The sequence below is a fragment of the Solanum tuberosum genome, unplaced genomic scaffold (genome assembly GCF_000226075.1).
Source record: "Solanum tuberosum cultivar DM 1-3 516 R44 unplaced genomic scaffold, SolTub_3.0 scf00711, whole genome shotgun sequence".
NCBI classification, from domain to species: Eukaryota; Viridiplantae; Streptophyta; class Magnoliopsida; order Solanales; family Solanaceae; genus Solanum; species Solanum tuberosum.
Genome location: NW_006239624.1, coordinates 51,107 through 67,000, shown reverse-complemented (window position 1 = coordinate 67,000; position 15,894 = coordinate 51,107). Strand labels below are relative to the sequence as shown.

Sequence of the window (15,894 nt, the reverse complement as noted above, 5' to 3'; positions counted from 1 at the left end):
ATATAATCTAAAATATAAATCATGTTTTTAATGTACTTAATTTTTAAACTATTCCATAACTTAATGTAATGCTTATTAGTTATAACTATCACATATTTAACTTTTATAGTGGATATACAATTTTTCAACTCAAAAATAATTTTTTTTATAATTGAAGAGTCAGTCTTCCTTTTTTATATATAAAAAAAAATGTTTAGTTTACTTAGATAACACTTAGAGGAGTAGAAACATAGAAACTTGATCAATATGAAATGAATAAAGAGATTTCATGTAGTTTTGTACACAACTTTTAAATTGACCATTAACATGAGGAATTTATTATTCAGATAAATATTTTAAAATCATTACGAATTTTTTTTGAAAATGAATAAATTATTTAATTTACGCAAAATCTCTCTATTGAAAGAAAATAATAAATAATTTTTTTCTATATAATAATTTGAGAGAGTGTACCAACATATTCTCTTAATTCTTTCATTCTTATTTATTTTTAATCATAATATATTTTTGAAACGTTTGTATAAGAAATATATAATTATCATATTTAGTTTTATCAAAAATGTTATTTGATGATCGTGCGCATGCATTTATATGATTTGTTCCTTTAGTTATATAAAATTTTATGATATTAAGTACATTGCATGAAAAATATGATGATAATTATATTTTAATAAAATCAAAATGATGTAATATATTTGAACAATTAAATAAATTTTAATAATCTCCGCGCAACGCGCGGGCACATATACTAGTTAAAATTAACACCTGACAGATAATAACTTGTGCGTGATTATTTACAACACTTTAAAATTGTTTAAGAGGGTATTAGGACCTGCAAAATTAAAGTGTCTTTTACAAAACATGTCTTAATTTAATGGGATAATTATGTATTTTCTCAAACAAAAATAACACTACTTGAGAGCCCTTTTTGTTAATATTCTCAGTTTCTTTCTTTTTCCTTTTGTCTTTTTGAGTAATCTTTGGCTTTTGAGAGCTGAGAGGTTTTAACTTGGCTACCATTGTTTTTGGGTTGAGGGTTTATCCTCAAAAATATAGAGCTCTGAAATGGCGATGGGTGCCCTTCAGTCCGGCTGCTCAGTTGCCTTCGCACGGGCTTTACGGTCTCGCACTTTTACAACCATCTCCAGCACCGTCACAGTACCCTCACTCAAGAAGGCTTCTCAAATGGAGACGCGCCTCCTCCTTGGCTTGTCTGAGGAACAACTTCAGCAACTTGCCCTCGACTTTGGTCAGGTTTGTTTAGCCCAGCAATTTATTGCCATTCATTAACAAGTAGTAATTAATTACTTTGTTTAATGTGCATAGAAAAGTTTTAGAGGTAAGCAACTATATCATCTCCTCTACAAGAGAAAGGTCAAGGAAATTCAGGAATTTAGCCAGCGTGAGTTTTTCTTTGTGTTGGAAATCTATCTATAATTTTGTTTATTTTATGCCATAGTCTTTTTAATTTTTATGCTTTCTCTTTCATTTTGTAATTACTACTATTTTTTGGATAGTACCATTGGAATTTAGGAACGATTTACAGGAAGCAGGATGGAGGGTTGGGAGGTCCCCAATTCATAAAGCAGTCACTGCAGCTGATGGGACCACTAAGGTGAACATTGTTAAATGCTTATATTTTGGTTATGCTGTGTGCTAGTGTAGTAGTTTTGTCACCGTTTGCATTTAGAATTATGATGCTATAGATATCTTTGGGTAATAAACTTTCTTGCGTGCTAACTTTGGTTGACTGATCACAATGCATTTTGGCACGCGGTGTCTCCATTTTGTATATGTCTGGTGCCTCCGTAATACCATGGAGTACTGGCCTTTTGTAGTTTGAAAAGCCAAAAGCATAAAAAAGATAGAGCTAGGGGACTTCGAGTGAAAACCATGAATAAAAGTGCACTCGTCTTCGAAGTAAGGTGCACATTTTCCAAAAACACAAGAAGTTCCAAATATATGTTATAACATCAAGTTGCTACAAAGCTGCTAATTTCAGCATCCAATATACAATAATGACAATATTAATTCTAATGAAACAATTCTAATTTAGAATATAAATTCACTAAGACCAAAGAAAGATAACTTCAATCACAAAATTAATTAAAGAAAGATAGTTTCAATCACAAAATTAATTCTTATATTTGGCTAGTCAACTATTAGAAAATCAAGCTGCAGTATTTGACCTATATTCAATCACTTTAGTTATTGAACTAAAGAGAGTAGAAGAAATAAGCAAATAGAGAACTCTCCAAAGAGAAGTAGCAATAGTTTTTGTGTATGAAAAATTACAAGAACCAAAGTTGGAAGTTGTCTGAAGAATAAAACAAAAAGAAGAAAAACCAAAGAAAGCAGAGAAACTGTAGTAGAAGAAGAGGGGTTACAAAGAAGAAAAAGACGAGGGCAATGAAATGTTGATGCGCATGTGAGGAGGATAACTAGTATCTACATGCCAAAGGGTCATATTTTTCCCGTTGTTTAGTTTTTCCATTTTTAAAATTCAAATTCTAAGAACTGATCATTTTTTGTTGAAGCAGTCTAGGCCTCATTTTTTGAAGTATGCTGTTCTCATAAGGACTAGTTTCACCTATGAGAGCTCCTGCTTTGCATTGCTGTGTCCCTTCAAGTGATGTAGTGATGATTTCTAATAACACTGGCTTTTCAACCTTCCTTTTGATCCTTCAGTGGAAGTTGATTTTCTTGTCAATGGATTGCATAATATTGTGAATCTGTCCTGCCATGCACTATCCAATGTTAAACCTGCTCTGCTCAAATACCCTACTAGCCCTAGAATAAATATACAAATTAGTGGCTTAACCTCATTGTAAATGGATGGAGAAGTATCAACCAAAAACTATAGTTAGTGTCGTATGACTTCTTCGATCAAGAGAGAGTAGAAAGTGATTTTAGTATGTGTACTGTCTATATGGTGGGAGGAGTTGTTCATGTCTTTAGAAGTTAGAATTGATATGTCTGTGTGCTGGCGTTTTGAAGACAACTATTTTATTGTGTAAAATTGATTTTGATTTTTGCTGACTAGTTAAATGTTGACATGGTGGTTAATGGTGGTACCAAACACCCCATAGGGGATTCTTATTTTTGAATGACCGATAATATTCTTATTAGCACAATGGTTGCCTTCTGGAAGAGACATCATGAATTTTTGTTCTGGTGCTAAGGAGCTATTAGATCTAGAGTTTACCCCTCATGCTAAGGGCCTATTTTGGAGATGCGATATGAAATCATGATTTCAAATCAGATTGATTTGAAGTTCAAGTTTTGTTTGGACATACAATTTAGATTTCTTAAGTCGTATTTTTTCTCGTAAATATGAAACCGTATAAGTTGTGAAAAGTATCAAAATTTTTCCAATTCTTATACAATCTTATGAAACGAGCAAACCATAACTCATAAACAAGATACCGCTATATCCTAAGGCGCGGCATTGATAAATCGCATATCCTCACCTTTTATAAATAAATGTTTGTAATTACAATGGATCAGCTAAAGCAATGCTCCCAGGGTTCCCAAACAAAATTTTCGAAGTCCCCTCAGGGCTTTTGAATTCCTCTCCAGTGGTCTTTCACCGTTAGTGTTTGCGACTTTTCATATTCAATCGCTTCTCCTCCATCTTTTTCTTTCTCCGAGATGAAAAACATGAATGATTTGAATGGGTGGAGAGTACTAGATTCTCAATGAGAAGGATGATTTTGAGCAAAAATGCACTTATATGTCTAAGCAAGATATTTTGTGAAGCTTTTGTCAACAAAGGGAAGAGCTTTAAATCGTGGAGATGTAGAGATATTTCTACCTACATTTATTGCACACAAAAGTTAAATATATATGGTAGATTTATTTCACTCATTGCAGTCAAAGGCCATAGCAGGTCAATTATTATTATTCCAAAAAACAAATTCAATGAAGAGTGGGGGAGACTTGCTAACAAAATAGAGTTGTATATTAATGAAAAATCAAGTACAATAGGTGTAACTATCACACCAAGAGCCCAACTAAATAAACCCTTTATTAGAAACGGAAATAACAAAGAGGCGATTGCAAAAAGTAAATGGATTCAGCGGATTGAAGAAAAGGAAAGCACACAGGAGGAAAATGCTCTATTACACAGATGCTTGGTGGAAAGATTCACTGGTGGTGAAGAGGCCCCTACCCGAAATGATGTGAGGAGATGGGCTGGCCAAACGTGGAAAGGAACCCCCAATTTACAAGTTGTATGATATGAACGATTTTCTTTTCCTGTTCAAATTCCAATCAAGAAGAGACGCAAAGCTTATCATCAAGGGTGATTGGAGAGACGAGGCCAAACCCTGAATCTTGAATGGTGGTCGCTGATGCATATCAACTGATATTTGGCAAGTCCAAATCTCCGACGGGGTGTTCTGAATTTGTTCAGAACCCCGTGCACGCAAACGAGATATGCAATCCTACCAAATTTGATATTCCAGACTCAATGGAGCAGTCAAAATTCCTATATGAGGTCATCTCAGCAAAAAGTGGGTCCCACCTCCAAACTTCGTTTTAAGTCATCATACACTGCTTATGTCCTGGAGGTCATTACAACATACACAGAGGTGACGTGGAGGTCATTACAACATACACAGAAATGACCAATGACCTGGAGGTCATTACAACATACACTGCTTATGTGCTATATATTGCTTTCTCACCTCACTATAATTACCCAAAGCAAAATTAATCCTGATAAAGAAAAACTTAAGTCTTATCCTATGGAGAGAACTAAGCATGTGGGAACAGTACCACTTAGGGAACCTGAGAATGCCTGGTTTGACAGTTTGTTGCACAACAGATGTGTCTTTGTGTGAGCCTTCTTTCAAACAATACCATGAACCTCCTTTGATTGATGCACATCACTTTTGCCTTCTAACTTGTGGGCTTCTGACCAAGATCTGGTCCCTTGGTTCGGGTTACCCATTTTGTTCAAGGTGAGTCCAGCCAATTATATGACCAACACTGTTGAATTGACTTGAATCTCTAACTTGTGGGTTTCTGACCAAGATCTGGTCCCTTGGTTCGGGTTACCCATTTTGTTCAAGGTGAGTCCAGCCAATTATATGACCAACACTGTTGAGTTGGCTTGAATCTACCTCGGAAATGGAGATATTAATGCATATGAAATCTGATAACCAAAGTATATATGTAATGTATGTTGGTGTTCTGAATATTCAAAAGCTTCTTTCCCTTCCTTCGTTTGAAGGAATGAAGATGTTAAAAATCACCCGCTAAATTTGTTATGGACATTACTGGCAGACCCTGTTTCTGTCTTTTGGGTGACATAACTCTGTTAACATGGAAGGATGTTGTGTTCACATCTAGCTTGTGAAGGAGAGCAACTTGTACGACTCAGAAAATGGACTTACGTCACATGCTATATACAAGTTGTGGTTGTGCACTAAGACTGTTTCTATTTTATTTGTCTTGATATTCTTAGGCAAGTCTATCCTACGATTTTTTTATTTTAGTTATAGTTATGTTTTAGAAGGTTAAATTCTTTTGTGCAGTACACTTCTCTTTCTTGCCCATCTTTCCCCTCTTTCACTATCTTACGATTCCTGCAAATAAACTTCAGTTGCTAATAAAACTCGAAGATAACCGACTGGTCGAGACTGTTGGAATTCCAGTTAAAGACAATGATGGTTCATTTCGCTTGACAGCATGTGTTTCATCTCAGGTAATTCATTGTGGTCATGGATTAAACATATGCTCTCTGCACTAACTATTAAAAACCTATGTGGTTTTAATCATTATTCTGCCACCATGGTCATTCATTTTTGTGCTAATCAGGTGGGCTGCCCGTTGCGCTGTTCGTTCTGTGCGACTGGCAAGGGAGGATTCTCAAGGAACCTTAAGAGCCATGAAATCGTTGAGCAGGTTCTCTTTGCATCTCTATTATGCTAATATTTTTGTCCCTAATATAGCGACGTCTTCATACTTTCTTCTCTGTAGCTATAAACGTTACATTGTGGGATTTTCAATAGATTTTCTGTCCATCATTTTTGCTTGATCATTCAAAATAGAGATGTAGATGACCTATGCACAGACCATAGTTGCTAAAATGTAAAGCATCATATTTAACTCTTTAGCTTAATCAGTCATGGTTCTGATCTGTACACTTGATCACCCTCGAGAGGATTGTGTTGTTGGGCTTGTGTTGTTTTTTGTTTTGTGGTGGATGCCAAATTCAAGAACATGGTATGTCTTTGTGGCACAAACTTGTGGGGACCATTTTTATTTGTAATTACCTGGTGCAGGTCTTGGCAATAGAAGAGCTATTCAAGCAGAGAGTGACAAATGTTGTGTTTATGGGCATGGGTGAGCCAATGTTGAACATGAAAGAAGTCCTTGAAGCACACCGTTGCCTGAATAAGGTCTGGTAGCATCTGTGATATGACTTTCTTTGTTCATGTCAGTTCCTCCATCAAGTCTGACATGTTGAACTATTAGTATTTTCAATCCTTTTTCTGAAAGTATTTATTTTATATGTTTTTCTTTGGATAAGAGGCTCCATAAGTTTTGTTGCCTTCATGAACATTGATAGATTCTGAAATTATATGCTGTTTCAATTGCTTAAACATGCATGTCATTGCATTGCAAGCTGCTTCTTGAGTAGGTTTTGATCAATATTCACCTTTGAAATATTAGGGGACTTGGTACTTACACCCTTTCACAGAGTAAAAGTATCTTGTTAAAAAATGAAAAAGTCCAAGGCTTGGGCAATCCTCTTCCCTTCAAGCTATTTTTTGAGGTGTGTGTTAGGCCCAAGGCCAATTTCAACATGTTATGAGAGCAGGACCCATCTCACTTGATGTTGGGCCCCCAAATTAAACTTTTCCATGCACCAGATGTCCAGCCCTGGGTGTGAGTCTATGTTGCTCGGACTCTTCAAAAATGTCAATGGGTGCGTGTCGGATTCTCCAAAAGTAGGGTATTTTTGGAGAATTCGACACGGGTGCAGCATCGAAAGTGAAGTGTCCGTGCAACTTAGGTGTGAGTTGGGTGTTAAAGAATGAAAAAGTCCACTCAATGGTTAATGAGATGTGTGGTCTCCTTATAATACTTGGGGAATCCTGCTCCCTTCAAGCTAGCTTTTGAGGTGTGAGTCAAGCCCAATTTTAACCTATCTCAAAAATGCAAGTCATTTGAGAGATCTATTGTTTGTGCTAGAGAAATGTTTCCCTTTAAATGTAAATTGAACTTGATGAAATAATATTAAGGCATTGGACAGTCTGCCAGGAGTTGATGCAAAAATGCTGGGATTGGAAATTACTAAAATTAATATTTTCCATATAATTGGCCTTTAAGTTCTGTATGAAAGCAGCATATCGCTACATGTTATTTCATAACTAGAATTCTTAAAAACTGTGTAGTATGAAATTTGAATTATTTGTTTTCTTATAAGGATATTCTGATTGGGCAAAGGATGATTACAATTTCAACAGTTGGAGTTCCGAACACCATAAAGAAGCTTGCATCTTACAAACTTCAGTCTACGCTGGCTCTCAGGTAGTAGTTTCTCTGTCTACTTCCTCAAACCCTCCTCCCAACAACACAAACAAAACGCAATAAAAGGAAAGAAATGTATCAATAAAAAAAGGATAAATATAAAAAGGTACATAAACATATCTACTTTTGAATTTGGTTTGGCCACACTTATCTTGCATATGATAGCTGAACAATACATGTTTGGTGGCAGATAATTCTGGCTTGTTCAATATTAACTTCTAGCTGTGTCCACGAGATTCAGACCATTTTTGCACTGCTATAATAGTGGTGTGGGTGCTTATTTCCTTCATGAAATATTTATGTTGTATGGAATCCTCTGAGCCCTCTCTATATATGCATATAAAAAGATTATTGTGGGCCCTTACTTTACAGCATAGAGATTTTCTTGTGCCCCTTCTCATAATGTCCTTTTTTAACCCCTCCCAGGAGCTCTCACCTTTTTGCTCGCTTGGTAGCTCGAACTCACAACCTTATGCTTGTGAGTGAGGGGTGCTTACCATCCGAGCAACTCTCATTGTCCATAATGTCCTCCTATCCTCCTGATGTGTGCCTCTTTATTTTTCTTTTGGGAATTGTTCTACTCCACATGTGGACTAAATTTGAACCTACATTAGGAACACACGAATATGGTGTGCCATTGAATCTCTAGTGACGACTTTAGCTTAAGAACCATGACGCAAACACATTTTAGTAGCAAGACAGTTGATAACCCACTTAATTGCAGAGAAGTGTGGCCAATAAAATTTGACAAAATGTAACAAAGCAAGGTGTACTGAGATTGTGTCCTGCATCTTGTTTTCTTACAACTGATTACTAACACCAGATTTGGTAATTTAGAGAGTGATTATGTTCAAATTCAAAGGTTTAGGCAAGGAATTTAAACTGGACATTTCAAATATTGGTGGAACTTGATGCTTTTATTTTTCTTTCTTGAATCTGGTAACAATTTCTGTTAATTTCAGTACTTAGGCAGTACTTGAAAACCATATTTACAAGAGGAAGATTAAAAAATTTACAAGACTGATACTACAAACCTTTACTGACACCAAAACATCTAGAATTGTTGCAGTATCATCAGCAAAAGCCTTTGTACACCAGAAACAAAATAACAATCTACAATGGAGCTTAACATTCTGTATATTCTTCTCCTATTCCCAAAACATCTAACATTCCTTTCCTTCCAAATCGTCCACCAAATACATTTAATCATCCATCTATCCCTATCTCTTGCCCCAACTCTAGCTTTCTCCTACCTGAAAAGAGTGTCAACAATCTTTCTAGGCATTGTCCATGAAATGCCTTTGAGATTGATAAAAATAGTCTTCAACGACTGATTAGTGATAAGACAGTGTAGAAACTATTAGGATTTGTGAAAGAGAAGATTGTATTGAATGAATGAAAATCTGTTACAAGCTATTATATTTATACAGAAAGGGATTAGTGAATATAATACTGACAATGGCAATTCCTAACTAACTCACTGATGACTCATAGTCTGTTAATTTATTCTAACCAACTTCTAACTAACTAATAGTTGTACATTTAACTCGTTCCTCAACATCCTCCCTCAAGCTAGGAGTATGAAACACATTCTTCATTCCTAGCTTGGTAAGCAAATAAGTGTGCTGTACATGAGTGAGTCCTTTGGTGAACAAATCTGCAGGCTGTTCTGTTGTCTTCAGATACAGGGGTTGAACCATTCCTAGTTGAACCTTTTCCCTTATAAAATGAAAATCAATATCTATATGTTTAGTTCGTTCATGAAAGACTGGGTTGGCAGCAACTGTCGCTATATATAGGCACTGGCAGAGTGGTAGGTTTAGTTGTACCCCCAACTCCTTAAAGAGACCAATCAACCATATAATTTCTGCAACAGTTGAAGCCAAACTCCTATATTCAGATTCAGCTGAACTTCTTGAAATCGTATCCTGTTTCTTTGACTTCCATGAGATTAAGGAACCTCCATATGTAACCATGTAACCGGTGATTGATTTCCTGTTGTTCGGACATGCAGCCCAATCTGCATCACAGTATGCAATTAACTGATCAGTTGTGTTGGCTGCCATAAGTATACCCAATCCTGGTGCTTGCTTGACATATCTTACCACCCTTATTGCTGCTTCCATATGAGATGCTTTGGGACTGTGCATGAACTGACTCAGGAGCTGCACTGCAAAAGCTATGTCTGGTCTTGTTATTGTTAAGTAAAGCAGCCTTCCTACTAACTTCTGATACATACTAGGATCATCCAGCACCCTATCATCTCCAGATTCAGTAGGAAAATGTAAGTCAAATTCTGCAGTAGTGAGCTTTTGGTTCAGCTCAACAGGAGCTCCAACTGGCTTTGAATTGGACAAGCCCATGTCTGAGATTAACTCAAGACAATATTTCCTTTGATGCAAAAGTATCCCTGATTCATTTCTGGCAAATTCAATACCCAAAAAATTTCTCAAATCACCCAAGTCTTTAATCTTGAACCTGTCCTTGAGAATATCTTTTGTTTCTAATATCAATTTGTGATCATTCCCTGTAATAAGTAAATCATCAACATATATCAATACCATCACTAAACTCTCTCCTTTGTGCTTGGTGAATAATGAATAGTCATAGTGACTCTGCTGAAAACCAGAATCAACTAGTGATGTGGTCAATTTAATGTTCCATTGCCTGCTGGCCTGTTTGAGCCCATAAAGTGATTTGATGAGCTTGCACACTGTCCCTTTCTCCCCTTGGTGAACAAATCCCGGTGGTAACTCCATGTATACTTCTTCATTCAAATCTCCTTGAAGAAATGCATTGAACACATCCATCTGATGTACTTGCCAATGTTGTGCAGCAGCTAGACTTATGACAACCCTGATAGTTCCCATTTTTACTACAGGTGAAAAAATCTCTTGATAGTCCAGCCCTTCCTTTTGATTGTAACCCTTGGCTACCAACCTAGCTTTGAACCTATTGACCTCACCATCAGACTTATACTTTATTTTGTATACCCATTTGCATCCTATTGCCCTCTTATCCTTAGGCAGCTGAACAATCTCCCATGTATGATTATTTTCCAGTGCTTGTATCTCATCTTTCATGGCCAGAATCCACCTAGAATCTTGTAGAGCTTCCTGATATGAAAGTGGTTCTCTTTCTTGAGAGAACTTGGTCACATAACTCCTATATGCTGGTGAGATGCTGTGATAATCCACTACATTAGCAATAGAATAAGAGCAATTGCCAGATGTAGTTTTCTGCTTTGTCAATATGTAGTCAGTGTGCCAAATGGGAGGCTTAGCATGCCTGTTAGATTTCCTAGTTACAGCAGGTGAAGTAACATCATCAGGTTGTACTGATGAAACCTGATTCTGATCCTTAGAATGATCATGTGTATGTGCTTCTGTGTTGGGCTGCTCAGTGGCTGCACATGGGCTACTATCTGCATGCTCATTAACTACAAGTGAACTAGGATCTGCATTCTCATCCTCCCTATTTGCATCACCATTTTGTACTACAGTCTTGAAAACAACACAAGGTGTAAGTTCATCCTCTGTATGTGAAGACATAATAGGTCCATAATCATCTGCTTCAACCAGCCCTGGTGCTTGAAATGGAAATTTATCTTCAAAGAAAAGAGCATCTCTGCTGCCAAAAATAAGTCTGGACTCAACATCTAATAACTTGTATCCTTTTTGACCAACAGCATATCCTAATAGCACTGTTTTTCTGGCCTTAGGTGCAAATTTATCATCCCTTCTGAGACTTGTAGCAAATGCCAAACAACCAATCACTCTCATGTGAACTAAAGAAGGTGGCTTGTGATATAATAGCTCATATGGAGACTTATTTCCAAGTACAGACAAAGGAACTTTGTTAATGATATAAGTGGCAGCTTCCACACAATCTCCCCATAATCTATTAGGTAAACAACCTTGAAATTTAATAGCTCTTGCAGTTTCCAACAAGTGTCTATGTTTTCTTTCCACCACTCCATTTTGTTGTGGAGTGTGTGGGCAGGACCTTTGATGAATAATACCATGCATTACAAACAAATCAGGACAAGTAGAATTCAAAAATTCACCTCCATTATCAGATCTAAAATTTTTGACACATTTCTCAAATTTGGTTCTTTATCATCAACAAAAACTGTCTCAATACAACAATTACATCAAACTTTAATACCAGTAAGAAAGTCCATGTCCATCTAGATTTATCATCAACTAAAGTAAGGAAGTATTTCATTCCATTATATGTAGAAACCTTATATGGACCCCAAACATCCATATGTACCAAGTCAAAGACCTCATCTACTACAGTGTGACTTACAGGAAATGAGACTCTAGTCTGCCTAGCTTGTGGACAAATGAGACAATGTTAAAACTACTGCAAGTAAATTCTTTTATTTTCCTTATTACTCCCATGGGAACATGTCCTAATCTCTTGTGCCAACGAGCTGGATCAGTTCTAACTGCAGACATTGTTTGAATCCTTGCCTGCTGTTGATCTGCCTTCCAATTTAGTACATACAGTCCATCCTCTACATCACCAATCCCCTTGACCTTCCCAGACAAGAGGTCCTGAAACACACAGTATGTAGGATAAAACACAACACTACAGTTCAATTATTTTGTCAATTTGGAGACAGACAAGAGATTAAACTTAAATGTTGGTATACACAACACATTTGTGATCAGGTCATTCTCATTTATCTTCAGACTACCAACATGAGATACTATAGCTGATTCACCCGTAGGTAATTCCACTTTTCCTAAGCTTCCCATTATAGTCTTAGAATGCAAGCGAGTGTGGTCATGAATCATATGGTCGGTAGCCCCAGTAGCTATAATCCATTTCAAGGAAGAAATGGAAGTGGAAGTGGGATTACCTGCCATATAAGCACCTTTATGTGGATCTTCCATCATCTTGTTGTTCTCATTCAATAAGCACCTTTATGTGGATCTCCCATTACTGTATTGACCTTCTTTTTATCCTCGAAGTTATCAGGATATCCAATGAGCAAATAGCAATTATCCTTCACATGACCAGTTGCATTACAATTATCACACTTCTTTAGTTTGTTACAGTCTACCCTAACATGCCCCTTCATATTGCGAAAATCACAATACAAGTTCCTTCTATGATATGGCTGTCTGTTGTTGTTAAATTGTGGAGGCCTAGCAGCTCTACTAGAGTACATAGCTAAGGATTCCATTCCTTCATGAATAGAACCAGCAATACCTTTCTGACTTTCATCCTGTATGATTAATGCATATGCTTGATTCACATTAGGGAGGCAAGACATCATCAGAATATGGCCTCTTGCCTGCGAATAGCTTTCATTCAAGCCCATTAGGAATTGCAGTAACTTCTGATACTGCATCTGTTCTACATAGTCCTTTGCCTTATGACAGTCACAACTAGGTGGAGGTAAGATTGAATCATACTCATCCCATAGACTCTTCAATTTAGTAAAATAAGCAGACACAGTCAAAGTTCCTTGCGTGAGAGTGAAGATGTTTCTACGCAATTGAAAAAGCCTAGATCCATTGATTTTGTCAAATCGTTCCTTGAGATCAAGCCATACCTGATTTGCACTTGATGAATAGAGAATGCCACTGAGCAGATCTTTACTTACGTTGCAGGTAAGTCAAGTGATCACAATCGCATTGCATCGATCCCAAATTTTCTTCAAAGGTCCATCGAAATCACTTCGTAAGACTGAACCATCAATGAATCCTAGTTTGTTTCGTCCAAGCAGAGCAATCTCCATAGCGCGACTCCATAATGTGTAATTCTCCATCCCTGTCAGCTGAATTCCAAGAGAGAGAGCTCCAGGTACATCAGATGAACTCAAATAAAGTGGATGATTGTGATCAATTGTCACAAAACTTCCATTTCCACCATTGTCACGCTCTGTTGAATCTGTGTCAGTAGATACTCCCGTTAATCCATCTTCAATAGCTATCCTGAAACAATTCCGGCAGAATCTCTAGATCTATCTTCAATACCTGATAAATCCCTAGAATCGCCTTCCAAGCTCTGATACCATATTAGGGTTTGTGAAAGAGAAGATTGTATTGAATGAATGAAAATCTGTTACAAGCTATTATATTTATACAGAAAGGGATTAGTGAATATAATACTGACAATGGCAATTCCTAACTAACTCACTGATGACTCATAGTCTGTTAATTTATTCTAACCAACTTCTAACTAACTAATAGCTGCACATTTAACTCATTCCACAACAGAAACAATGGTTGACTGTCTCAGCATCCCTTCCACACAAAAAGTATCTTGAGCAGAGAGATATCCCTCTCTTAGCCACATTATCAAGTGTAAGAACAACCTCAAATTCCGTTAAGGGCACCGGAAAAGGGAAGTTTTGTTATCTTTCTAAAGGAGGAAAGAGAGTATCTTGGGACTCATGCCTGGGAGCATTTCTTTTTTTACCATTAATGGGTCTTTTTCATCTGGCTAAATAGATTGATGGCGGAACTTGATGTCTCATGGTGTGATTAGTTTTCATCTCTTTACCGGGACTTTATACCAAGTTATCTCTCTCTATTTTATTTTCGGGAACACCAAGTTATCTCAAGGACTCTAAAATTGACCTACATAGAGCTGCGAAGATACTGCATGTTATAACACATACATTCATTTGTTCCCTGGTAATTTGTTCTTAGCTATCTAGAGTTCCTGATTTCTACTTTGTTTTACTGTTGTACATCAGCTTACATGCTCCAAATCAGAGTCTTCGGGAAAAGATTGTACCAAGTGCAAAGTCCTACCCTTTGAATGCAATAATGAAGGATTGCAGGGACTACTTCCTGGAAACTAGAAGAAGGGTTTCCTTTGAATATACGCTTCTAGGTGTTCAGTGCATTTTTTCTCTTTTCCTTTGTTATAGACTCTCCCAGTTCCCTTACTCCGGAAAACATGTGCTGAGGATGTGACCTTTCAATTTTTACTTTTCTGCAGCTGGAGTGAATGATTCCGTCAAGCATGCAATTGAACTGGCAGAATTGCTTCATGAATGGGGTCGTGGCCATCATGTTAACTTAATACCATTCAATCCAATAGATGGTTCGGAGTATAAGCGTCCATCCAAAAAATCTGTATGCTTCATCTAATCTCTTCAATGGCCAATCCTTTGCTGATGGGTTCCTCATTTGTCTTTCTAAACACTCCATCTGAGTTTATCTTTCATTGATGCATTCACTTTTTATTTTTTTGGCACAGGTTTTTGCATTTGTCTCTGCTCTTGAATCTCGTAAAGTAACTGCTAGTGTACGTCAAACAAGGGGACTTGATGCAAGTGCTGCTTGTGGACAGTTGAGAAATGAGTTTCAGAAGAGTCCTTTGCTTAGTGGAAGTATAAATCAGGAATCTCACTCTGAAGTTGCACTTGCATCTTGATATCATAAAATATCTGCTAGCCTTGCTGAAATTACTTGACGTGTATGTTTAACCGTGTAAGCAGTAATTGAGAACAAGTCTTGTTTGGGTGGTAGAGGTTGCGTTAAGGTGGAACGTAAAGAGTGGTTACATGAAGGTTGTTTCATGTTTGCATGCCTTGTGATCTTGGTGAAATTTGTTTTTCTAGGAGCATGATTGATTTGTTGAGCTTGTTCTTATGGACGTTTTCCTGTCTCAAAGTGCTCCTCTGTGCTTCAGCAATGTAAATACTCAGTACTTAACGAGATGAGAAAGGTAATTTTGGATATGGTACTAAAATTTTCCCATTAGTAGCGGAGGAAATCTTTTGTTTCTTATAGTAAAAATTATAATGCAGTCAGGTATCGGATATTGTGTTGTAAATCTTTAAGTCGTGTATTTTCTTTTTAAATTTTGATTTTTTTCGGGTAATCGCATTGAAGCTCACATTGATGCATTCACTTTTTAAATCAGAAAATCAAGGTAATAAGCCCCAAAACAACAACTTCAATTTATGAACACTATAATAAATTCTTGAAATATTAGACAACTTAATTATGCCACATAACTTGGTTCCTAGAGAACTTGTGCGTGGCGAACCAAAAGTTGAATGAAAAACTCTAAATTCATATAAAGTGAATAAGGCTTGGATAGATAAGGATAGTTTAATTTAGTCCACAATTTCCATGATTAATTTAAAAGATGATAAGTTTGTGAAGCTCCGGTCAGGGACTAGATGGAATATACCTTCTCGGGTCCAGCAAAATAACGTAGTTGAGAAGAAAACATAGAGAGAGAGGTCTAGTCTGTAATATGCATGCATGGTTGTTGTTGCTTAATATATATGCATGTGATGTGTATTAAATAGTAAATGAGTTGTCATGTCAGGCAGTGATGTGCAAAAGAGTAAAATGTAGGTATTAAAAAAAG

General features: G+C 36.7%; 1 protein-coding gene across 1 annotated transcript; it reads left to right on the top strand.

Moving 5' to 3' along the window:
- The first annotated feature begins 774 nt into the window (after positions 1 to 774).
- LOC102604953 (probable dual-specificity RNA methyltransferase RlmN) lies at positions 775 to 15,376 on the top strand. Its single transcript, XM_006366924.2, has 10 exons — positions 775 to 1,254; positions 1,327 to 1,402; positions 1,518 to 1,615; positions 5,609 to 5,710; positions 5,824 to 5,910; positions 6,291 to 6,407; positions 7,439 to 7,542; positions 14,261 to 14,400; positions 14,509 to 14,645; positions 14,770 to 15,376. The coding sequence occupies exons 1-10, from the start codon at positions 1,066 to 1,068 to the stop codon at positions 14,944 to 14,946; spliced, it is 1,227 nt and encodes a 408-aa protein (XP_006366986.1). The 5' UTR covers positions 775 to 1,065; the 3' UTR covers positions 14,947 to 15,376.
- The last annotated feature ends 518 nt before the right edge of the window (positions 15,377 to 15,894 follow it).

Coding starts and splice junctions, on each gene's coding strand:
- LOC102604953 (XM_006366924.2), top strand. CDS start 1,066: ATGGCGATGGGTGCCCTTCAGTCCGGCTGCTCAGTTGCCTTCGCACGG. Junction 5,711..5,823: donor CAGCATGTGTTTCATCTCAG/GTAATTCATTGT, acceptor TGTGCTAATCAG/GTGGGCTGCCCGTTGCGCTG. Junction 5,911..6,290: donor GCCATGAAATCGTTGAGCAG/GTTCTCTTTGCA, acceptor TACCTGGTGCAG/GTCTTGGCAATAGAAGAGCT.